The sequence below is a fragment of the Dendrobates tinctorius genome, unplaced genomic scaffold (genome assembly GCF_039654945.1).
Source record: "Dendrobates tinctorius isolate UK_male_01 unplaced genomic scaffold, ASM3965494v1 ptg000004l, whole genome shotgun sequence".
NCBI classification, from domain to species: Eukaryota; Metazoa; Chordata; class Amphibia; order Anura; family Dendrobatidae; genus Dendrobates; species Dendrobates tinctorius.
Window position 1 is genome coordinate 45983338 of NW_027361672.1, and position 24805 is coordinate 46008142.

The window sequence follows — 24805 nt, forward strand, 5'->3', positions numbered from 1 at the left end:
CAAAAGTATAAATTACGGTAGTTATCTGATTGTTTAAAATTTAGTAGAACACTATGGGTGTTGACCTGGGATCCTTGACAATCAGCTCTTTCAAGTGGCTGCTGCAAGCACCGCATATCTCTCCTTGTTTGCCAGACACTAATCTGTATTTTTAGTAATGGCTGTCCTATTAACTTGGATGGGACAAAGATGTGTAAACTGGAAAACCAAGTACAGCCATTACTACAAATACTGAGCAGTTTCGTAGTCCCCTTCAAATCTTAATCTGATATTGAAGGCCTATATTAAGGATTGACCGTGAACCTAGAATGGATTGGTGTTTTAAAGAGGACTTTCACCAAATTCATGTTAACCTGGACACACCATGTAATAATGGCTGCACAGTGCAATAGAAAGGTTTTATTTATTTGTTTTCACCTGTGTTGCAGAAATATTAGCAATCAAAAGTATTTGCCACTCAGTGACTGAACTTTTAAGGCCCCGTAAGACATAGCAATCTCGCTAGCGAGATCGCTGCTGAGTCACAACTTTTGTGACACAACAGCGATCTCACCAGCAAGTTCGCTGTGTGTGACAGTGATCAGCGACCGGCCCCCCTGCCGGTATCGCTGATCACTGCAAGAAACCTCTGGACATTTTTTTCGTCGCTAATCTCCCGCTGGCCAGCACGCATCGCTGTGTGTGACAGGTGGAAGACCAGCAATCAGCTGTAAAATAATAAAAAATATTGTTTTATTCTCACCTTCTGACGTCCCGCGCAGCATTCCCGCCTCTCTCCACGCTCCGGTCCCAGTAATCCTTTGCAAGAATGACCGCGAGACTTCGCGATCCCGCGAGAACGGACGTCATCGCGGTAATTCTCGCAAAGGATTACTGGCACCGGAGCGTGGAGAGAGGCGGGAATGCTGCGCGGGACGTCGGAAGGTGAGAATAACATTATTTTTTATTTTAATTCTATTTTTGACATGGATCCATGGCATCAGCGCTAACGAACACAGCGATGCCGCGCGCTCAGCATCGCTGTGCTAATCGCTGGTGAAGCTGTCTGTTTGACAGCTCACCAGCAATCACATAGCGACTCACCAGCGATCCTGACACGTTGATATCGTTGTCGGGATCGCTGGTAAGTCGCTATGTGTGACTCCAGCTTTAGTTAAGCTCAGGTAGGTGTTATTAGATAGTTTTTTTTCTGGGGCCGTGTATGAGACTCCTGCACGAAACTGACCAATCATATGCAGGCAGCAAAATAGAAGTGTAGCAAGACCTGTGATGTCATCAGGGTGACATGACCAGAGTCCACATGTCCTGAAAGCCAGAGGATGCTGCCTAAATAAGCACTGAAGATAATAGCGACACACTTCTGCAGTTTGTAATATATCTTGAGTGCTTGTTTAGGCTGCACACTTCAGCTAGCAGGACATGTGGTCTCGGATCATGTGACCCTGATGACATCACAGGTCCTTCTGCAATTCTTTGCGACTGCCTGCTTTTGATTAGTGAGCATCACAAAGGAGACAAAAATACAGCCCCTCAGTAAAAACTAGTAACACACACTTGGACTTAAGTTTTCATCTGCCTGGACATTTCAAGCTGTTAACTCGTTTATTTAAATAAATATATAATTATTTTATTCCACTGTGCAGCCATTATTACATTGTCTTGTTCAACTTGACAAATTTGGTGAATGGTTCTTTTAATGCTGCGACTGAAATGCTTCAGACAAATGTAAGTGCTATGCTAAAACCTAGACATTGTTATATCTTGTTTGTTCCAGTCCTTATAAAACCAGCCATTAATGATCTCATCTACTGCAGTGAAATAAGCTTATTGTCTTTGGGTTGTGACAAAATACATTTTTTTCCTAGGAAGTGTTCATCAAAACTAGCATTGCACAGACACATGGGAGTACATGCTGGAGAAAAGCCATTTCATTGCTCGCACTGTGAATACAAGACCAGATTAAAAGCTTCACTAACACAGCACATGAGGGTTCATACAGGTAAGAGTCATCTGACTAGTTAGAATGGTTAATAGATGGTCTATTTATTACTAACTGCATCTAAAGGGAACCTGTCAGCAGGATTGTGCACAGTAACCTACAGACAGTGTCAAGTCGGGGCCGTTCTACTGATTAAAATGATACCTTGGTTGATGAAATCCGTCTTGTGGTTGTTTAATCTTTATTTTCTTTTTTTTTGTGTTGATGATATGCTCGTGCTCCAGTGTGGCCTGTGGGGGGGGTGCTCCGATTTGGTATTCATAATGCAGACTGCTGACAGGTCACTGCGTTCCCGCAAACAGCAGTACTAGTACGGTGGCACAATCGCGTGTCATCACGCTGTATGTGACAGCTGACACCCCGCAGCAATGCCTCTCTGATGCCACTGTCAGTAGTGACAGCAGCACAGAGAAGAATCGTGCGGGGAGGGGGATCCCTGCGCGCTCCCACCGGAACAACGCGATGCGATCGGGTTGTTCCGGTGGTTTCTATGGAGACCCCCGGCTCCAAGATGGCCGGGGGGTCCATCCGGGTCCTTCAGTGAGGTGGCTTGTCAGCGCATGCTGAGAGCATGCGCCGGAAAGCCTCCTTCACTGCCTGTCAGATCGCTGATCTGACACTGTGCTGTGCAAAGTGTCAGATCAGTGATCTGCTGTAATATAGTGATGCCCCATACTGGGACAATGTAAAAAGAAAAAAAAAATATTCTAAAGTGTAAGAATATCTTTTCTAAAATTTCCTAAATAAAGAAGAAGAAAAATATTTTCCCAATAAATACATTTATTTATGTAAGTAAAAAAACACAGTAAAAGTACACATTTGGTATCACTGCGTCCTTATTGACCCGCTCTATAAAACTGTCCGATTAGTTAACCCCTTCATTGAACACCGTAAAAAAAAAAAAAAAAAAAAAACGAGGCAAAAAGCAACGCTTTATCATCATACCGCCAAACAAAAAGTGCAATAAAACGCAATCAAAAAGACGAATGTAAATAAAAATGGTACAGCTGAAAACATCATCTTGTCCCGCAAAAGACAAACTGCCGTACAGCTCCATCAGCAGAAAAATAAAAAGTTATAGCTCTTAGAATAAAGCGATGCAAAAATAATTTTTTTCTATAAAAGTTTTTATTGTGTAAAAGTGCCGAAACATAAAAAAAGATATAAATGAGGTATTGCTGTAATCATACTGACCCGAAGAATAAAGCTGCCTTACCAAATTTACCACACACGGAACGGTAAAAAAACAAAACAAAAATCAATTTCTGAATTGCTGGTTTTTGATCATTCTGTCCCCTGAAAATCAGAATAGAAAACTATCAAAAAATGTCATATGCCCAAAAATGGTACCAATAAAAACATCAGCTCGTCCTGAAAAACAACAAGCCATCACATGACTGTCGACTGAAATATAAAAAAATTATCACTCTCAAAATATGTGGTGATGCAAAAACTAGTTTTTGCAATAAAAAGCGTCTTTAAGGGTATGTGCACAGGTTGCGGATTTTTCCTCGTGGATTCTGTAGAATCTGAAGGTAAAATGACCTGCAGATTCCCTGCGGATTTTGTGTGGATTTCGCCTGCGTTTTTACACCTGCTGATTCCTATAGTGGAATAGGTTTAAAACCGCTGCAGATTCCAATTCTTCACATGCTGTTGATTTTTTTCATTCTGCCTCCCAAAGATCGCAGAAAGGCTTGACGCACATTTATCCTGCGCTATAAACTTCTGTGAAGCACCTGGGGAATAAGGTGCTCAATACACATCTAGATAAGTTCCCTAAGGGGTCTAGTTTAGAAAGTGGTGTCACTTATTGGGGAGTTTCCACTGTTTAGGTACATCAGGAGCTCTTCAAACACAACATGGCAACTGCTAATTATTCCAGCAAATTTTACAATCAAAAAGTGAAATGGCGCTTCTTCCCTTCCGAGCCCTGCATTGTGCCCAAACAGTTGATTTCCACCCACATATGGGGTATCTGCATGCTCAGGAGAATTTGCACAACAAAATATATGGTACATTTTCTCCTGTTACCTTTGCGAAAGTAAAAAAAAATTAGGTCTAAAGGAAAATTTTTGTCAAAGAAAAGTAAATGTTTATTTTTTCCTTCCACATTCCAAAAATTCTTGTGAAGCATCGGAAGGGTTAATAAACATCTTGAATGTGGTTTTGAGCATCTTGAGGGGTGCAGTTTTTAGAATGGTGTCATTTTTTGGGGGTATTGTCTGTCATATAGGCCCCGCAAAGTCACTTCAAATGTGTTGTGGTCCCTAAAAAATATGGTTTTGCAAATTTTGTTGTAAAAATGAGAAATCGCTGGTCAACGTTTAAGCCTTATAACTTCCTAACAAAAAAGAATTGTTTCCAACATTGTGCTGATGTAAAAGTAGACATGTAAGAAATGTTATATATTAACTATTTTGTGCGATTTGTCTCTGATTTAAGGGCATAAAAATTAAAACTTTGAAAATTGCGAAATTTTCAAAGTCTTTGCCAAATTTCCGTTTTATTTAACAAATAAACGCAAGTCATATCAAAGAAATTTTACCACTTTCATAAAGTACAATGTTACGAGAAAACTGACAAGCGCCATTTCGCAAAAATGCTTATTCCGTGTGGCGTGTTAGATGATAAGGTTCAGTGCTATTTATGTAATATGGTGCTCCAGGTTAATTAGATGATGCAAGGCATTTGGGTCCAAGTTTCCATGGCGCTCAAGGTAGCGCGTGCAGCCGGAAGAAGCATTTTTGCGAAACGGCGCTCGTCGGGCGCAGGGTTGGAAAGCTGCCCCTACTCCACTACACTGTCTCACAGCAACACCATATACCCAACAAGTAAGTGATAAACACTTCATATAAACGCTGCCATATGGGTGTCTGTCTGTTTTGTTGACTTGTTGGGTAAGGAATGAATATATTGCTCTATGGCATACTGCTATATCTCCCTATTATTCCCCTCGTGCACATGGCTCAAGTTTTTCCCCTGAGATCTTGGTAACTGCACTGGCAGTTTTTTCATGTAACCTCTCATTGCCCACTGGGCTTTATGTTAGCAGTTCTCATTTTCTGTGGGGAAGTAGTTTGAGCAACCATTTGCTTTGTTTTTCTTAAGGGATTCGCTTCACTTGCTATACATATATATTTTTTCAGATCCTTTCCTTCTTTCGCGTATACTGTTCATTTGCCACTTTCCACCCTGTAATTGGAGGCCATTTCTTTGCCCTGTCTTTTTATTATGTTTTTTATTTTTTTGTAAACTGATAAAGATATACCTTTTATTTCATTTTTCTAGTTTCTTTCATTTCTTGACATTATGGTACCCTCGATAATTGTGTTATGCTCAGTATTTTGAATTGTATTTAGCCTTAATTAATTTTGGACTATGGGAATAAGTAAACCATCTCAAACAGATGTCTTTCAGCCTCTGAAGACTTCATTGAAGGAGAACTCATCACCTCTCGTGGCAGCCTGTTCTACTCATTGGATAAAAGTAAAATAGACCGGTCATATGGAGCTCAAGTGACGCAGTTCAGCTGGTATTAAAAGTCTTAATTTATCCGTTTCCACAACGCGTTTCAACGGAATGGCTCCGTCTTCCTCAGGTGGCAGTTATACATAGAGTGGGATGGGGAAGGTATATAAAGGTGAAGCAGCAAATGAAAATTAAGAAGCAATTAATCAGAACGCCCACATGATTAAAAATGCAAATTAAGACTGCACTAAAAATAAAAAAACGGATGCAATACAAAAAACACATATAGACTAAAACCAATCTAAAAGCAAATAAAAACAATGTACATAAAAAATTATCACAACGTACATATATTACGTGACTTTCTCAATGGTGAGGTTTAACCCCTCAGGGGCCAGTGTGCCCAGTTTGAAAATCCAGAAACTCTCCCTTCTTATTAGACTATTGTACCGGTCAGGCAAATCATCTGGAATCTGGTCAATGACAATAAGTTTTAATGAATTCCAATTCTTTTGGTGCACTAGAGAAAAATGTTTAGAAAGACTATGTAACATGAACCCATTTCGGATATTTTGACGGTTCTTATTGAGCCTTGCATGCATCGTCTGTATCGTCCGACCGATGTATTGCAAACCACACGCAAATAAATAACATAGCAAGGTTGGCAATTTACATGACAGTTGATTTTAACCCCTTAGCGACAGAGCCAGTTTGCAGCTTAATGACCAGGCCAATTTTTACAATTCTGACCACTGTCACTTTATGAGGTTATAACTCTGGAACGCTTTAATGGATCCCGCTGATTCTGAAATTGTTTTTTCGTGACGTATTGTACTTCATGTTAGTGGTAAAATTTCTTCGATAAGTCTTGTGTTTATTTATGAAAAAAACGGAAATATGGCGAAAATTTTGCAATTTTAAAACTTTAAATTTTTATGTCCTTAAATCAGAGAGATGTGTCACAAAAATTTCTTAATAAATAACATTTCCCACATGTCTACTTTACATCAGCACAATTTTGGAAGCAAAATTTTTTTTTCTTAGGAAGTTATAAGGGTTAAAAGTTGACCAGCGATTTCTCATTTTTACAACAAAATTTACAAAACCATTTTTTTTAGGGACCACATCATATTTAAAGTCATTTGAGGGGTGTACATGACAGAAAATACCCAAAAGTGGCACCATTCTAAAAACTAGACCCCTCCAGGTGCTCAAAACCACATTCAAGAAGTTTATTAACCCTTTACATGCTTCACAGGAACTAAAACAACGTGGAAGGAAAAAACATTTAACTTTTTTTTGCCAAAAATTTACTTCAGAACCAATTTTTTGTATTTTCACAAGTGTTAAAAGAGAAAATAAACCACAAAATTTGTTGTACAATTTCTCCTGAATACGCCGATACCCCATATGTGGGGGTAAACCACTTTTTCAGCACACGGCAGAGCTCGCAAGGGATGGAGCGCCGTTTGACTTTTTCAACGCAGAATTGGCTGGAATTGAGATCGGATGCCATGTTGCGTTCGGAGAGCCCTTAATGTTCCTAAACAGTGGAAACCTCCACCAAGTGACCCCATTTTGGAAACTAGACCCCTTAAGGAACTTATCTAGATGTGTGGTGAGCACTTTGAACCTTTAAGTGCTTCACAGAAGTTTATAACGTAGAGCCGTGAAAATAAAAAATCCATTTTTTTTCCACAAAAATGATCTTTTCGCCCCCAAATTTTTATTTTTACAAGGGTAACAGGATAAATCATACCCACACAGTTGTTGTGTGGTTTGTCCTGAGTACGCTGATACCCCATATGTGGGGGGGAACCACTGTTTGGGCACATGGGAGAGCTTGGAAGGGAAGGAGTGCCATTTTGGAATGCAGACTTTGATGGAATGGTCTGCGGGCGTCATGTTGCGTTTGCAGAGCCCCTGATGGGCCTAAACAGTGGAAACCCCCCACAAGTGACCCCATTTTGGAAATTAGACCCCCCAAGGAGCTTATATAGATGTGTGGTGAGCACTTTGAACCCCCAAGCGCTTCACAGAAGTTTATAAGCGCAGAGCCGTGAAAGTAAAGTCTTTTTTATTTCCACAAAAGTGATTTTTTTTTAGACCCCCAATTTTTAGACCCCAAAAGATGGTAAATAGTGGAAACCCCTCAATTCTTGCTCCAACCCTAACCCCAACACACCCCTAATCCCAACCCTAATCCCAACCCTAATCCTAATTCTAATCCTAGTTCGCCCTAACCCTAATTCTAACCCTAGCCCTAACCCTAGCCTTAGCCCTAATGGAAAACTGAAAAAAAAAAATATTTTCTTTATTTCATAATGTTGGCCTAACTAACTATGATATTTTATCATAGTGATCAAAATGAATGAATGGAATCTGCCAGCCGGAGTCGGCAGATTCCCGGCGGGCGCACTGCGCATGCGCCCACCATTTTCTTCCAGATCCAAGATGGCGGCGCCCACCAGAGGATGCCGGCGGGACCACCGGCAGGGGACCCTGGACCACGGAGAGGTACCGTGGGGGGGATCGGAGACCCTAGTTCTCTCTCCTCTGATGTGCGATCGCAAAAGCGGGGTCGGTAAAAACCGACCAATTCATGTTCTCTGGGGTCTCGGCTATCCCCGGCTGCCGAGACCCCGGAGAAAACCCGACACTGGGGGGCGCTATTCACTTTCTCCATAGCGCTGTGAATTAGTGGCGCTGTGGTTTAAGTACACTTTATTACCGCCGTTAAAAGGCGTATCGGCGGTCGCTAAGGGGTTAAAACTGGTGCCTGTGGTATGAGATTTAAAGTCTTGTGCCCCGGTCAAAATAGAGACGCAGCAAAAACACTTAGGGGTCCTACATGCAAAACAACCCGGATTGGAATTTATCCGGGTTGTAGAGGAAGATGAGGACTTGAGAGTTGTGTTGCTAGGGGCAACAAGATTCCTAAGAGTCCGATTTTTCTGAAAAATCGTTCTGGGTTGTGCGGTATGTGCGCTGATAGTATAGGGTCCCCTTTCAGGATAAACCAGTATTTTTTAGCAAGGTTACGTATGGTGACATGGGATTGATTAAAAGTAGTGATAAAACTCCAGTTCTCTAGATCGGAGGATTTATCAGGCATATTCTCCTTAAACTTTATTTTCTCAATGCATTTCTTTTGTGTGGATGCTCTAGCCCTAGTGAAGGCATCACAAACCAACTTCTTTGGGTAGCCTTTGCTCCTAAAACGATTTTTTAGAATCTCGACCTCTTTAAAAAAAAATCGGTGTCCTCCGTACAGTTCTTTCTAATCCTCCAATATTGCCCACAAGGGATGTTTAAGATCCACTTAGGGAGGTGGCCACTGCTAAAGCTGAGATAACTGTTTACATCCACCTTCTTGAAGTGGGTGGAGGTTGAAAACTGACCAGATGGATCGACGTGCACCATTAGATCCTAAAATTGAATCATTGTATTGGATATATTAGCTGTGAATTTGAGTCCCCAGGAATTAGAATTCAGGGAATGGGCAAAATCAAGTACTTCCCGTTCAGACCTAGTCCAGATGATGAAAAGGTCATCAATGAAACGACGGTACATAGCAATTTTACCTAACGCCAGTGGGGACTGCGCGATGAAGACGGATTTGAACGCCCCCATAAACAAATTAGCATAACTGGGGGCAAATCTCATCCCCATCGCGCAGCCCCTCACTTGGCGGTAAAAAACCCTTCAAAATAAAAAGCATTATTCTCGAGGGCAAACATTATGGCTTTTTTCAAAAAATCCATTTGTAAGGGAGGTAGATAATCATCAGTTGAAAAGAATTGAGACACCGCTTCAAGACCCCGATTATGGGGGGATATTTTTGTGGAGGGCTTGAACGTCCATGGTTATCAGATATTCACTATGTTAGGTAGTGCTAAGAGATGATAAATCAAATGGAAGGAGTCCTTAATGTAGGAATCCAAATTTATAACGTGTTTTTGTAAAAACAAATCAACGTAGTGTGAAAGATTACTGGTGATGGAGTCTATGCCCTAAATGAAGGGGCAGCCGGGAGGATTAACAGGGTCTTTATGTATTTTGGGTAAAAAATAAAAGAAAGGGGACTTAAATCTGAGGATATTAAGGAATTTGAATTCCTTTTTGTTTAAAATACCAAGGGACCAGGCTTCTTTAATGAACACAGTATACTTAGAAAAGATAAAGGCAGATGGGTTTTGTTCCAATTTGGAATACTATTCAGGATCATCTAGTATTCTGAAACCTTCTTTGATATACCAGTCCCTATTCATGACGACCACCCCCCCCCCCCCTTATCAGCATTTTCTTATGATTATGTCGTTATTGGCTCTTAGTGATTTCACTGCTGCTTTCTCAGCGGGACTCAAGTTGGTAAATTTTTTAGAAACCAGAGGGAGGGAACGTAGCTCTGAGTATGAGCTGTTGAAAGGTTTCTAGATGAGCACCTTTGTGGTGAGCAGAATAAAATTTACTGGAATTTGTTTTGGGGTTAACATGTATGTAAGAGTCAGTCTCAACTGTAGAGGATTTGTCAAAGAGGGGGGCCTATTTTTGCTTCAATGAGGAAGTGGCGCTGAATGGTCAGTTTCCTAAAAAACTCGTTCAGATCGAGGTATAAATTGAAGGCATTTAATGGTGCATCAGGGCAAAAAGATAAACCACGCTCGAGAAGAGATTTTTCTGTCTTGACAGTGTGTAATCAGAAAGGTTAAAATACTGGATTTATCGATTAAATTTCCTGTGCCAGTGTCAGTCTCTTTATTTTTGAACTTGGGCGTAATCCTGAAGTTAGTTCTTGCTTTTCCCCTTCCTCTACATCCTCGTTTCCTCTTTTTCTTTTTATTTTGGACGAGTGGCCCGGAGCCACCCGAAAAAAATGTGTAATTTTAGTATTTCTAGAGGTATCAGTAGGTGTGGTCATATAGACCCAGAGGTGAAGGAGTTGAGTGATGGAGAGGGTTTTTATATGGGATGAATCCACCAAGTTATTTCTAATTATATTAGTGGGTTCAATGGTTTCAATGATGGGTAATGAGGAGGCAACAGCGCTCAAAGTGGAGGGAAGGGCGAAAAAAGATATGGAGTGTGTGGAGGATTGAGAGGAGGGGTGGTTGTCATGAACAGTGAACTGGGAAAGACCACCAAGGTCATCAGCTTCACTAAAGGCCCCGTCACACACAGCGATCTCGCTAGCAAGATAGCTGATTTTGTGACGCCACAGCGATCTCGCCAGCGTGATCGCTGTGTGTGATGGGGATCAGCGACCGGCCCCCCTGCCGGTTATCGCTGATTGTGCAGCATCGGCCAGGGCCGTTTTTCGATCGCTGGTCTCCCGCTGGCCAGCACGCATCGCTGCGTGTGGCAGCGAGAGACCAGCGATCAGCGACGCTGTTGTCTAATGTAAACATCGGCTCCTGGATACCCGCTGTTTACCTTGGAAACCGGAGTACATGCTGGTTTCCAAGGTAAACAGCGGGTATCCAGGAGTGGCAGCTCCTGGATACCCAACGTTTACCTTAGAAACCAGCGTCCAGTGTCGCTGATCCTGATTGCTGGGGCTGTCTTGTGACAGCTCACCAGCGATCAGCCTAATGACCCAGCGATCCCATCATGTCGGGTCGTTGGTGGGGGTCGCCGGGACATCGTTATGTGTAACGGGGGCTTTAGAGTCAGGGGACCTGGGTTATTAAGTGATTCTTCAGGCAGTTCCTCTGTTAGGACTAGATTAGTAGGTAAACTCTCGAGTGATTTCTCTGAGAGATTACCGGAGGGCTCACTTAGTGTGGTTAACGTGGATACAATCTGTGAATTGATAGGGTGGGCACAGTCAGATTTATCCCCAGTCAATTTACCCAAATCAGATCCCAATTGATTAAAACAACCCTTGAGGGTGTCCTTGTGTTGTTGATAGTAGATGTTCTGCTGTTTATTTTTAAAAATATAGGGAGGATCCCCTGATTTATTTGTATTAACCGATCCTTTTATAGTGACAGGAATGAATATGGGGAGTGCTGGGGATGACATGTCGGTGTCCATAGTTGCATGCAAGGCTCATTAAGCACCGTCAAAATATCCGAAATGGGTTCATGTTACAGAGTCTTTCTAAACATTTTTCTCTAGTGCACCAAACGAATTGTAATTCATTAAAACTTATTGTCATTGACCGGTACAATAGTCTAATAAAAGAGAGTTTCTGGATTTTTAAACTGGGCACACTGGCCCCTGAGGGGTTAAAGCTCACCATTGAGATAGTCACGTAATATATGTACGTTGTGATTTTTTATGTACATTTTTTTTTATTTGTTTTTTATTTGCTTTTAGATTGGTTTTAGTCTATATGTGTTTTTTGTATTGCATCCGTTTTTTTATTTTTACTGCAGTCTTAATTTGCATTTTTAATCATGTGGGCGTTCTGATTAATTGCTTCTTAATTTTCATTTGCCTCTTCACCTTTTATATACCTTGCCCATCCCACTCTATGTATAACTGCCACCTGAGGAAGACGGAGCCATTCCGTTGAAACGCGTTGTGGAAACTAATAAATGAAGACTTTTAATACCAGCTGAACTGCGTCACTTGCGCTCCATATGACCGGTCTATTTTACTTTTATCCTGTCTGATCCTCTCTTGAGGTACCCTGCCGGAGCTGCAGCGGACCATCCTCATTGTATCTACTCCCATCGCCAGCCTGGCACTGCCTTTGAAGCCACCTACCTGACTCTGTCACAACCATGTTCCACTCATTGATCACCTTCACTGTCAAAAAGTTTTTTCTAATATCTAATCTGTATCTTCTCCCTTTTAGTTTCATCCCATTGCTTGTTGTGTTTCCATGTGCAAATGAGAATAAGGATGCTCCCTCTACTATGTGACATCCCTTCAGATATTTGTAGACAGCTATTAGCCTTCTTTTTTTGCAAGCTAAACACTCCCAGATGCTTTAACCGTTCCTGTGTAGGACATACTTTGCAGTTCACTCACCATCCTGGTTACTCTTCTCTGAACTTAATCGAGTTTTTCAATGTATTTTTTTAAATGTGGTGTCCAGAACTGGACACAGTATTCCAGATGAGGCCTGACCGAGAAGTAGAGGGGAATAATTACTTCACGTGATCTAGTCTCTATGCGTCTCTTAATACATCCTAGAACTGTGGTTGCCTTTTTGCTGCTGCATCTCAATGTTGACTCATGTGCAGTCTGTGATCTATTAGTATACCCAAGTCTTTTTCCCATGTGTTGTTGCTTAGTTCTATTCCTCACATTCTATAGATGTAATTTTCGTTTTTCTTACACAGATGTACTATCTTGCATTTCTTCCTGTTAAATACCATTCTATTAGTTGCTGCCCATTGTTCAACCTTATCTATGTCCTTCTGAATCCTTTCTCTGTCTCTTTGATCTTGTTCAAAGATCTTTCCTGGTGTAGACATAAGGTTGACTGGCCTGTAATTTCCTGGCTCCATCTTTTTTTTATTTTTTGGAGATGGGGACATTTGCCCTTCTCCAATCTTCTGGGACTTCTGGATTTTTCAAAGATTCTGGCTAGTGGTTCTGCAATTTCCTCAGCTAACCCTTTCAGTACCCTAGGATGTAATTAACTGGACCAGGAGATTTAAATTCATTTAAATTAGCTAAGTGCTCCCTCGCCATCTCTCTGTTTATAGATAGTGTGGATACTTGTATTCCTTCGACAGCACTATGAAGATCAATTGATGTTACAATTGCTTTCCTAAAGAACACAGATGCAAAATAGGAATTTAAAAGTTCAGCCTTCTCAACATCATTTTTAACGAATTCACCCTTTTCATCCTGTAAAAATCCTATACTATTTTTGACGTTCTTTTGAATGCATTTGAAGGCTTAAAGGGAAATTCTTATGTGGGAAAAATTGTTAATTTTTATAATAATACAATTTTAAAGTAAAGGTTTTAATTTTATTGTTTATGGCTTATTGCCTAGAATACACCTACTGCTGCAGTTTAACAATGGTGGCTGAACATGCACAATGCTTACAAGCTCTTTCTAATAGAGCTTGTAAGCACAACTCTGAAACTGGATAGATCACTGGACTGTTCCACCTGACAGAACTGCCCATCTGTGACCGCTGTTTGGCTGCAGTGCTTATGTGACATAAGGGTATCTTCACACAACATTATTTTCAGGCAGTCAAAAATTGAGTTTTTTTTACCCCTTAACAACCGCGATATGCCTTTTAACGGTGGTAGTTAAGGGTACTTAAACCACAGCGCCGTGAATTCATGGCGCTGTGGAAAAAGTGTGTGGCGCCCCCCAGAGTCTGAATTTCTCTGGGGTCTCGGCTGCTGGGGGTAGCCGAGACCCCAGAGAACATGATTGGGGTTGTTTTTTACTGACCCCGGTGTTGCAATCGCCGTTATTAACAGATGTGCCATTTATTTTCTCTCCTCTGATGGGATCACACATCAGAGGAGAGAGAAATAGGGTCTCCAATCCCCCCCAGGTACCTTCCGGTATCCCTAGGTCCTTCTCCTTTCCCCCGCCGGCGCCGTCTTCTGGTAAGAAAATGGCGGGCACATGCGCAGTGCGCCCACCAAGAACTACTAGCCGGCACCCGGCAACAATAGGAAGATTTTTCCTATTGCTTCATTTTGGTCAATGTGATAGACCCTATCACAGTGATCAAAATAAAAAAATAGTAAATAAACACCCCCTTTGTCACCTCCTTAGTTAGGAGAAAATAATTAAATAAAACATATTTATTTTCATTTTCCCATTAGGGTTAGAGTTAGGCTAAAGTGAGTTGGGCTAAGGTTAGGGTTGGGATTAGGGCTAGGGGTGTGTTGGGGTTAGGTTTGTGGTTAGGGTTATGGTTAGGGTTGTGGTTAGTGTTATGGTTAGGGTTGGGATTAGGGTTAAGTTTGTGGTTAGGGTTGGGATTAGGGTTAGGTGTGTGTTGAGGTTAGGGTTGTGGTTAGGGTAATGGTTAGGGTTAGGGGTGTTTTGAGGTTAGGGTTGGAGTTAAAACTGAGGGGTTTCCACTATTTTGGCACATCAGGGGGTCTCCAAACGCGACATGGCGCCACCATTGATTACAGCCAATTTTGTGTTCAAAAAGTCAAATGGTGCTCCCTCCCTTCCAAGCCCTGACGTGTGCCCAAACAGTGGTTTACCCCAACATTTGGGGCATCAGCATAGCTGGAAAAATTGCACAACAACTTTTATTTTCCAATTTCTCCTGTTACTCTTGTGAAAATAAAAATTTGGGGGTGAAAACATAATTTTTGTGGAAAAAATATGATTTTTTATTTTCATGGCTCTACGTTATAAACTTCTGTGAAGCACATAGGGGTTAAAAGTGCTCACCACACATCTAGATAAGTACCTTGGGCGGGTCTAGTTTCCAAAATGGCGTCACTTGTGGGGTGTTTCTACTGTTTAGGCACATCAGGGGCTCACCCGCAGACCATTCCATCAAAATCTACATTTCAAAACGTTACTACTTCCATACAGAGCCCCAACGTGTGCCCAAACAGTGGTGGTTCCACACGTATGGGGTATCAGTATACTCAGGACAAACTGGACAACTTTTGGGGTCCAATTTCTACTGTTACCCTTGTGAAAATAAAAAATAGCGGGCTAAAAATCATTTTTGAGGAAAAAATTTTTTTTTTATTTTCACGGCTCTGCGTTATAAACTTCTGTGAAGCACATGGGGGTTCAAAGGGCTCAACACACATCTAGATAAGTTCCTTGGGGTGGTCTATTTTCCGAAATGGTTTCTTTTGTGGGGGGTTTCCATTGTTTAGGCACATAAGGGGCTCTCCAGATGCGACATGGTGTCCGATCTCAATTCCAGCCAATTTTGCATTGAAAAAGTCAAGCGGCGCTCCTTCCCTTTCGAGTTCTGTCGTGCGCCCAATCAGTGGTTTACCCCCACATATGGGATATCTGCATATTCAGGAAAAATTGTACAAAAAATTTTGTGGTTCATTTTCTCTTTTTACACTTATGAAAATAAAAATAATTGGTTCTGAAGTAAAATGTTTGTAAAAAAAAGTTAAATGTTAATCTTTTCCTTCCACAGTGCTTCAGTTCCTGTAAAGCACATAAAGGGTTAATAAACTTCTTGAATGTGGTTTTGAGCACCTTGAGGGTTGCAGTTTTTTGAATGGTGTCACTTTTGGGTATTTTCTGTCATATTGACCCCTCAAAGTGACTTCAAATGTGATGTGATCCCTAAAAAAATGGTTTTGTAAATTTTGTTGTAAAAATGAGAAATCGCTGGTCAACTTTTAACCCTTATAAGTTCCTAACAAAAAAAATGGTTTGCAAAATTAGATGTAAAGTAGACATGTGGGAAATGCTATTAAGTATTTTGTCTGACATATCTCTGTGATTTAACGACATAAAAATTAAAAGTGAAAATTGCAAAATGTTAAAATTTTTTTGCCATATTTCCGTTTTTTTAATAAATAAATGCAAGTTATATCGAAGAAATTTTACCACTAACATGAAGTACAATATGTCACGAAAAACAGTCTCAGAATCAGCGGGATCCGTTAAAGCGTTCCAGAGTTATAACCTCATAAAGGGACATTGGTCAGAATTGTACAAATTGGCCTGGTCATTAAGCTGCAAATTGGCTCAATCACTAAGGGGTTAAGCAGAAAATGCTTTGAGAAGTTGACATTTTCTTGTCACCAACATGTTTTTTTAACATTTCCTGTATTGTTTTCTTTTTCTTTGCGTTCCCTGTAAATATTTTGCATGTGTTTTTGTACAGCTGTTTTTTTTAGTGTTTTGTAAGAGTATGTTGGGGAGATTTTGACATGTGTTTTCAAATCCAATCCATTAAGTGATGAATAAAATGTTAGCATTTTCTGGGGCAAAAAAAGCTTCAAAAAAGCTAACCAAATGCTCAAATAAAATGCCTGATGTTTTTGTAGCTTTCCTTTTGACCACTATTGTAATGTTAAAAAGTGGCATCATAATGGAAAATACCTGAAGAATGTTGAGGTCACTTGTTTTAAAAAAAAAAAAAAAATATATATATATATATATATATATATATATATATATATATATATATATATATATAAAACAAATCCCTTGGCTGTTCATACGCTATGTTGCTTTTCAATAGAAATGAACAGGAAGATTCTTTCAAGTGATTTTTGAGCAATTTTTCAGGCAATTTGCTCCAGTAACTCTGGAAATTAACTTCATGGATACATACCCTTACAACGTCCCATGACCACTGGGAGACATATCGCAAACATCACTGGAATTGTGATGCTCAGATGAGTATGTAGGTTTTTACATTTTATATAGTCCACATTAGTATTTAAGCATTTTCCTGGCTTAATTCGGGTTTAATTATTTTATTGCACATTTATGTAGGTGAAAAGCCCTTTAAATGTGAACTATGTTCCTATGCGTCAATAGATGCTAGTTCTCTCCGTCGACACATCAGAACGCATACTCATGAGAAGCCTTACAAGTGTCAGCATTGTTCATACAGTTGGTAAGTTTATATGATTATTCCTTAATCGAACGAGATGACTGACAAGTACTATAAATTTAATTAATTTCATCCTGCATTTTATCTTTTGGATCATATTCTATTTTTGATTATTTCTTTTTACCTGTAATTTTAGAAGACTGAATAATAGTTTCTGCATTTGATGATAGACATACAAGTGGGCACAGAAAGTATTCAGACTCCTTTAAATTTTTCACTCTTTGTTTCATTGCAGCCATTTGGTAAATTCAAAAAAGTTCATTTTTTTCTCTCATTAATGTACACTCTGCACCCCATCTTGACTGAAAAAAGCAGAAATGTAGAATGTATAAATGTTTGCAAATGTATTAAAAAAGAAAAACTGAAATATCACATGGTCATGAGTATTCAGACCCTTTGCTTAGACATTCATGTTTAAGTCACATGCTGTACATTTCCTTGTGATCCTCCTTGAGACTATTCTACTCCTTCATTGGAGTCCAGGTGTGTTTAATTAAACTGATAGGACTTGATTTGTAAAGTCACACACCTGTCTATATAAGACCTCAGAGCTCACAAAATGTTCATCCAAACACGCTGGACCAGAACATCCACGTGTTTGACCATCTTTACTCCCCACTGTTTCACTATTTGACAGTTGTAGAGACTTCCTGCTTTTGTGCTGTGTGAGTGAGACTTGTTAGATTGTGCAGCTTTCAAACACACAAGTGAGCTTATTTTATAATAGATGTATTTATATGGTCCACTTTAAATAGGTTGTCTGGTGCTTTATATTGATGGCCTATCCATAGGATAGGTCATAAATATCAGATTGTTTAGGATGCTTCACCTGGCACCCACAATTATCAACTATTTTGCCTCCACTTGGTAGAGCAGAACTACAAAACTCCATCAACTACAGTGCCTACAAGTAGTATTCAACCCCCTGCAGATTTAGCAGGTTTACACATTCGGAATTAACTTGGCATTGTGACATTTGGACTGTAGATCAGCCTGGAAGTGTGAAGTGCACTGCAGCAAAAAAGAATGTTATTTCTTTGTTTAATTTTTTTTTAAATTGTGAAAAGTTTATTCAGAGGGTCATTTATTATTCAACCCCTCAAACCACCAGAATTCTGTTTGGTTCCCCTAAAGTATTAAGAAGTATTTCAGGCACAAAGAACAATGAGCTTCACATGTTTGGATTAATTATCTCTTTTTCCAGCCTTTTCTGACAATTTAAGACCCTCCCCAAACTTGTGAACAGCACTCATACATGGTCAACATGGGAAAGACAAAGGAGCATTCCAAGGCCATCAGAGACAAGATTGTGGAGGGTCACAAGGCTAGCAAGGGGTACAAAACCCTTTCCAAGGAGTTGGGCCTACCTGTCTCCACTGTTGGGAGCATCATCCGGAAGTGGAAGGCTTATGGAACTACTGTTAGCCTTCCACGGCCTGGACAGCCTTTGAAAGTTTCCTCCCGTGCCGAGGCCAGGCTTGTCCGAAGAGTCAAGGCTAACCCAAGGACAACAAGGAAGGAGCTCCGGGAAGATCTCATGGCAGTGGGGACATTGGTCTCAGTCAATACCATAAGTAACGTACTCCACCGCAATGGTCTCCGTTCCAGACGAGCCCGTAAGGTACCTTTACTTTCAAAGCGTCATGTCAAGGCTCGTCTACAGTTTGCTCATGATCACTTGGAGGACTCTGAGACAGACTGGTTCAAGGTTCTCTGGTCTGATGAGACCAAGATCGAGATCTTTGGTGCCAACCACACACGTGATGTTTGGAGACTGGATGGCACTGCATACGACCCCAAGAATACCATCCCTACAGTCAAGCATGGTGGTGGCAGCATCATGCTGTGGGGCTGTTTCTCAGCCAAGGGGCCTGGCCATCTGGTCCGCATCCATGGGAAAATGGATAGCACGGCCTACCTGGAGATTTTGGCCAAGAACCTCCGCTCCTCCATCAAGGATCTTAAGATGGGTCGTCATTTCATCTTCCAACAAGACAATGACCCAAAGCACACAGCCAACAAAACCAAGGCCTGGTTCAAGAGGCAAAAAATCAAGGTGTTGGAGTGGCCTAGTCAGTCTCCTGACCTTAACCCAATTGAAAACTTGTGGAAGGAGCTCAAGATTAAAGTCCACATGAGACACCCAAAGAACCTAGATAACTTGGAGAAGATCTGCATGGAGGAGTGGGCCAAGATAACTCCAGAGACCTGTGCCGGCCTGATCAGGTCTTATAAAAGACGATTATTAGCTGTAATTGCAAACAAGGGTTATTCCACAAAATATTAAACCTAGGGGTTGAATAATAATTGACCCACACTTTTATGTTTAAAATTTATTAAAATTTAACTGAGCAACATAACTTTTTGGTTTGTAAGATTTATGCATCTGTTAATAACTCCTGCTCTTGGGTGAAGTTTGAAGGCTCTAACTTATTTGCATCTTATCAAACCTGCTAAATCTGCAGGGGGTTGAATACTACTTGTAGGCGCTGTATATAGTGGTTGTCGCAGGGTACTGCACATCTATGCCTATTTTTTTTAAATAGGAGTAGAAATACAGCACCCTAATGTGGCCACTATAGAGTTGACAGAGCTTGTTTAGTTCTGCTCTGCAATCAATCACTTCCAGTCTCGGCCGGCACCAAGAGCAACTGATCACAGTTGTGCCAGGTGTTGCACCACCACCAAAATGAAAGTGATGACCTATCCTAAGGACAGGCCATCGATATTAAATATTGCGCAACTCATTTAAGGCTTACTTACATAATCGGTTTCTGTGGGGGAGTCAGATCAAAGAAGGGGAACCTTTTCTCCAAGAAATCTTTTCAGTGCTTTTTGGAGAGTCGAGCCAGTACAAGTTGTTTACTACACATTTTCTTGTAACACACACTCTATAGTGAATTGATCTAGAAGTAACCATGTGAATTTTTCTCGATTGCTTCATTGGGGGACACGGGAACCATGGGATGATATGCTGCCACTTGGAAGCAGACACTAAGAATATATCTTAGAAACAAAGTTGACTCCTCGTCACCAGGCTACATCGGCAGCCGATACTCAGTTATTCAGTTTAGATTAGTGTCAGTTAGAGGCAGATATGAGTCTGAATAGGAGACCTATCTTAACCTTGATTAGGCAGGTGAGGAACTAACCTTTTTCTCTTCCTCTAATTCTAGAGGCAGAGGTGAATACTTCAGTCAGCTAGTCATTTTTGCTTTGCAGTGCAGGATGCTGGCGAGTCACACTTTATTCATGTTATCTTAGATTATTGATCAAAAACAAGGGGACTGACACATCCTGAGCCATAAGGGCCTGTCACACTAAGCGATATCGCTAGCAATATCGCTATAACGTCACTGTTTTTTGTGACGTTATAGCGATATTACTAGCGATATCGCTATGTGTGATACTTACCTCCGACCGCTCCCCCGCTGGTTATCGCTGATCGCGCGAGAACGTCCTGGACCGTTTCTCGTCGTGGGCTTCCTGGGGCGCCGATGAGCGACGCGTGGACGCGGGCGGGAGGATGTCAGGATCGCCTCGTGTGACAGGTAAGTAGCGACTGCCAACCGCCGCTATGTCGCTGGTGACATCTGCCTGTGTGGCAGCTCACTAGCGACCACTTAGCGATGCACCAGCGATCCTGACCGCGTCATATCGCTGGTCGGGATTGCTGGTGCATTGCTAAGTGTGACAGTACCTATAGTCAAGTCATTTTGTATCCCTTTGATAGTCTGACCTTCACATCAGTGGGCTTCTTTTTGGAGGAGTCCCCCTGACTCTCTGCCCTTGTGAAGCCATTGTCCCTGAGTAGGTCGCCACTTTTAGACACCTTGAGTGGCTATTGAAGTCTCCCTTTGAGGTAGCTACAGTAGTATTCAAAATAAGAGCAATTCAATGTGACTAACCAGATTAATGACTATTTTTGGTATAAATTATATTACCACATGTCTAACAATTTACTAGTTGGTGCAGTAGATTCTAAGAAAGCCAACAGACTCAGCATTCATGATCTGCATGTTTTTGAGTCAGTTTTAGAATAATTATTTGAAAGGGGGTGTGTTAAAAATAATAGCAGTGTGGAGTTCAATTAGTGAGGTCAATCATTCTGTGAAAAAACAGGTGTGAATCAGGTGTCCCTTATTTAAGGGGGAAGATGAGACATGTTGTACATGCGTTTTTCCTTGAAAGCCTAAGAAATATGAGTCGTTCAAGACATTGTTCAGAAGAACAGTGTACTTTAATTAAAAAGTTGATTGGAGGGGGTAAAACTTATAAAGTAATGCAGACAATGATAAGCTAAAATGATCTGCAATGCTTTAAAATGGAAAGCCAAACCAGAGATGTGGAAAAAAACGGAAGACAACCATTTGAATGGATGGAAAAATAGCCATAATGGAAAATGGTTAGCCAATGATCAGCTGCAAGATGGTCAAAGACAGTCTCAAGTTACCCATGAGTACTGTGACAGAGGAAGTCTGTATGCTGATCTCTTAGTAAAGAAGCTCCCACAAAGTCTCACGGTTAAAAAAAATTAAAAACAAAAAAAAACAGATACTGAAGTCGATACAATTTGCTAAAGAACACACTGGCCTAAAGAGAAATGGAGAAACATTTTGTGGCCCTATGAAAGTAAAATTTTTCTTTTTGGGTACAAGGGCTGCAGACAGTTCGTCAGACTACCCCCAAACTCTGCATTCAAGCCACAGTGCAGTGAAGCATGGTGGTGAAAACGTCATACTATGGTCATGTTTCTCTTACTACGGTGCCGGACCTATTTACCGCATACCAGGAATCATGGACTCCAGTTTGTATATATTAAAATACTTGAAGAGGTCATGTTGCTTTACGGTAAAGAGGATATGCCTTTGAAATGGGTGTTTCAACACGACAAAGACCCTAAACACAACAGTAAATGAGCAAAATGTTGGTTTCAGTCCAACAAAATTGAGGTTATGGAGTGGGCAGCCCAATCCCTGGACCTTAAAGGGAATCTGTCATCAATTTTTTTGACTGTCAGCTGCAGCCACCGTCATCAGGGGCTTATCTACAGCATTTTGTAATGCTGTAGATAAGCCCCCGATGTAACTTGAAAGATAAGAAAAAAGTTATACTCACCCAGGGGCGTTCCGGGTCCGGTTTGGGTCTGGAGGGAGTCGCGGTCCGGCGCCTCCCATCTTTCAGCGATGTCGTCCTCTTCATTCCTGCCCGTGGCGTCTCTGGTGCAGGATTAGTGCTCTGCCCTGTTGAGGGCGGGCAGAGCAGAGTCCTTCAGTGCGCAGGCGCTGGACCTCTTCCGGCGCTTGCACACTGCAGTAATCTGCTCTGCGCTCAACAGGGCACAGCAGTGCGCCGGAGCCACGACAGGCAGGAATGTAGAGGACGTCATCGCTGCAAGATGTGAGGCGCCGGACCGCGACTCCCTCCGGACCCGAACCGGACCTCCCCTGGGTGAGTATAATCTTAACTCTTTTCTTATCTTTCAGGGTACATCGGGTGCTTATCTACAGCATTACAGAATGCTGTAGATAAGCCCCTGATGGCGGTGGCCGCAGCTGATAGACAAAAAAATTGATGACAGATTCCCTTTAATCTAATAGAACTCTTGTGGGTGACATCAAAAATTCTATTTGAGGCAAAGCCAACAAATGCCAAAAAATTGTGGGATGTATTCAAAGCTCCTCCACTTGAGTTTCCCTCAGTAGGTGACTGGTCTGGGCTCTTCTACATTCTAGAGGAATTTTGATTTTTCCCTTTCAGGGCAGGATTTTCCTTCCCCAGTTTGGACATAAGAATTGGATAACTGCTAAACTCAGGATTTTTCATATTAAGTCTAGAACTTCCGTTCTTTGCTAGAGATTCCCCGAAACCACTCATAGTATCCAGATAGACCTTTCCCAACAGTGTTCTCTCCTACCCCATTTCTTAGTCATCTAATTTACCAGCAGGATTGTTTGGTCCACAGTTCAAAAAGCTTTGGGCTTTTCAGATTAGGTGTGCCTGACTAGAATTGTGGAACAAGGGCCTTAGATGTCACGTTTCCACTATTATATTTAGAAAGCATCAGATTCTCACCTAAGAAAAAAATCGACAGCACTCCTATACCGTTATCCACCTTTTTACTTTTTGATTGTCTGTCTTGACCCTGGGTTGACTCCCAAGGACCAGGTTTCAGCCATTGCTATCCTGGTCCAGCAGAACTTGACTTGTAAACCATTGGTCAGGACTGCTTTCCTGAGCAGGGCGAACTTTGAGCCACCAAATTTGCCCCCCTGGATCTCGGGGACCTCATTCTAGTCTTGGATGCCCTTCATTCACTTTCTTTTGGACTGATCAAAGATATCTCACCATTTCAGCTTTCCTATAGAGTTTTATTTTTATTTTTCTTGTCTAGTGATCTTTTCAATCATGAGAGGTTCTGAGGTGGGCTCGCACCTGTCTGTCTCCTTCTCCGGGACATGGTAGTCTGACATTCCCGCATTTCTCCTTTGCATGTTCTCCACCTTCCATCTTAATGAAGAGATTGCTCTCCTTCCTTTAGGCACATTGCCTCTCATCTCCTTAAGTGGTTCTTATACAGTCTCGTATAGTTAAAGCTGTGTAGTTCTACCCTTATCTCACAGTTCCGTCGGATGTTCGGTTTTCTTGAGGGTCCTCCCAATATGCTCTAGAAGATGTCTGACCACTTCAAGAGCAACCATTGTTGTCTGGTTTCGGTCTGCCAGTACAGAAGGTCGGCTAAGCTAAGGAGCAAGTCAAGGCATTATTCCTCCAGGCATCTGTTCTTCTATACCTTAGGACTGCTATTTGGTCTTCTTCTGTCCACATTGTCGGGGTGATCTCTTAAAATGAGATCTAAATGATTGCCTGTATCTGACCTAATAAATATGAGCTGAGTGCACGCATAAAAGAGACACACCGAACACAAAGATGTATACTCCTTTCTCAGCAAAGGCTGACCCGCAACTTAACTTTATTCTTAAAACAAAGAATCTTGTAACGTACAGGAAAAGGGCGTCACACAATCTTCTGAACAGCCAGTGTCAGTCTATGATAAGTCGATGCCAACTCCACTCCATATATGGTGACTTCAGTGTGTCTTCACTTTCACATTCCAAAGATTCCTTTCAGGATGTTGTCCCAGGACACAGACGCCATGTTGCTACACCATATCTGAACTGGCTTATAAGGTTTAATAATTGATTTCATTAGCCATTCTCTTCTTCACAACTTCTTTGTGGAGCTCTAACCTTTGCATCTAGGGATGCAAGTCTTAGCAGAATGGTACTGCAAGTGGCAGTGGCTCGGGTATTAACCTGAGAGATTGATATTCTTCTTCCTGCAGTACTGGACAGCAGGGACAGCTTTAGGACATCCCACGTTTCCTGTGTCCCCCAATGAAGCAATCAAAAAATTAAGATTTTTGGTAATCACCCTGAAATGTATTTATTGTAGTCTTAATTGGGGAACACAGAACCCTCCATTTTCAGGGTGGGGCTCTTTTCTTGGTTTTGTTACTCCTACAGATTTGCACTAATTGAATACCCTTGTTTGAGTTGCTTAGGCGTAGCCTGGTGGGGGAGGGTCCATTTTTTTTTTCCTAAGATGTATTCTGTCAGCCTCCAGGTGGTAACATTTTATCCCATGGTTCCTGTGTACCCCAATGAAGGCTATGAGAAAGATTTTATGGTGAGTACCAAAAATCTTAATTTTTACAACGCACAGGTAGCCTTTTAGGATGATACTAGAAATCTATGAGCATTTCAACAGTGATAAATTTTATATTTGATTTATCTTGTAACATGTAATGCATGGCATTTATCCGTTAGCCATGA

The 24805-nt window shown here is 41.3% G+C and overlaps 1 protein-coding gene across 4 annotated transcripts in view; it reads left to right on the plus strand.

Moving 5' to 3' along the window:
- Nucleotides 1-24805, plus strand: part of LOC141083330 (uncharacterized) — a 106315-nt gene that overhangs the window by 80617 nt on the left and 893 nt on the right. For 3 of the 4 annotated variants that reach the window (XM_073567533.1, XM_073567526.1, XM_073567543.1), the window contains 2 exons: nt 1866-1999; nt 16850-16973. In XM_073567533.1, coding sequence (XP_073423634.1) covers nt 1866-1999; nt 16850-16973 — 258 coding nt within the window. Of the gene's footprint in view, nt 1-1865; nt 2000-16849; nt 16974-24589; nt 24723-24805 lie in introns of those variants that run through there. The other variant, XM_073567553.1, reaches the window with a different exon arrangement.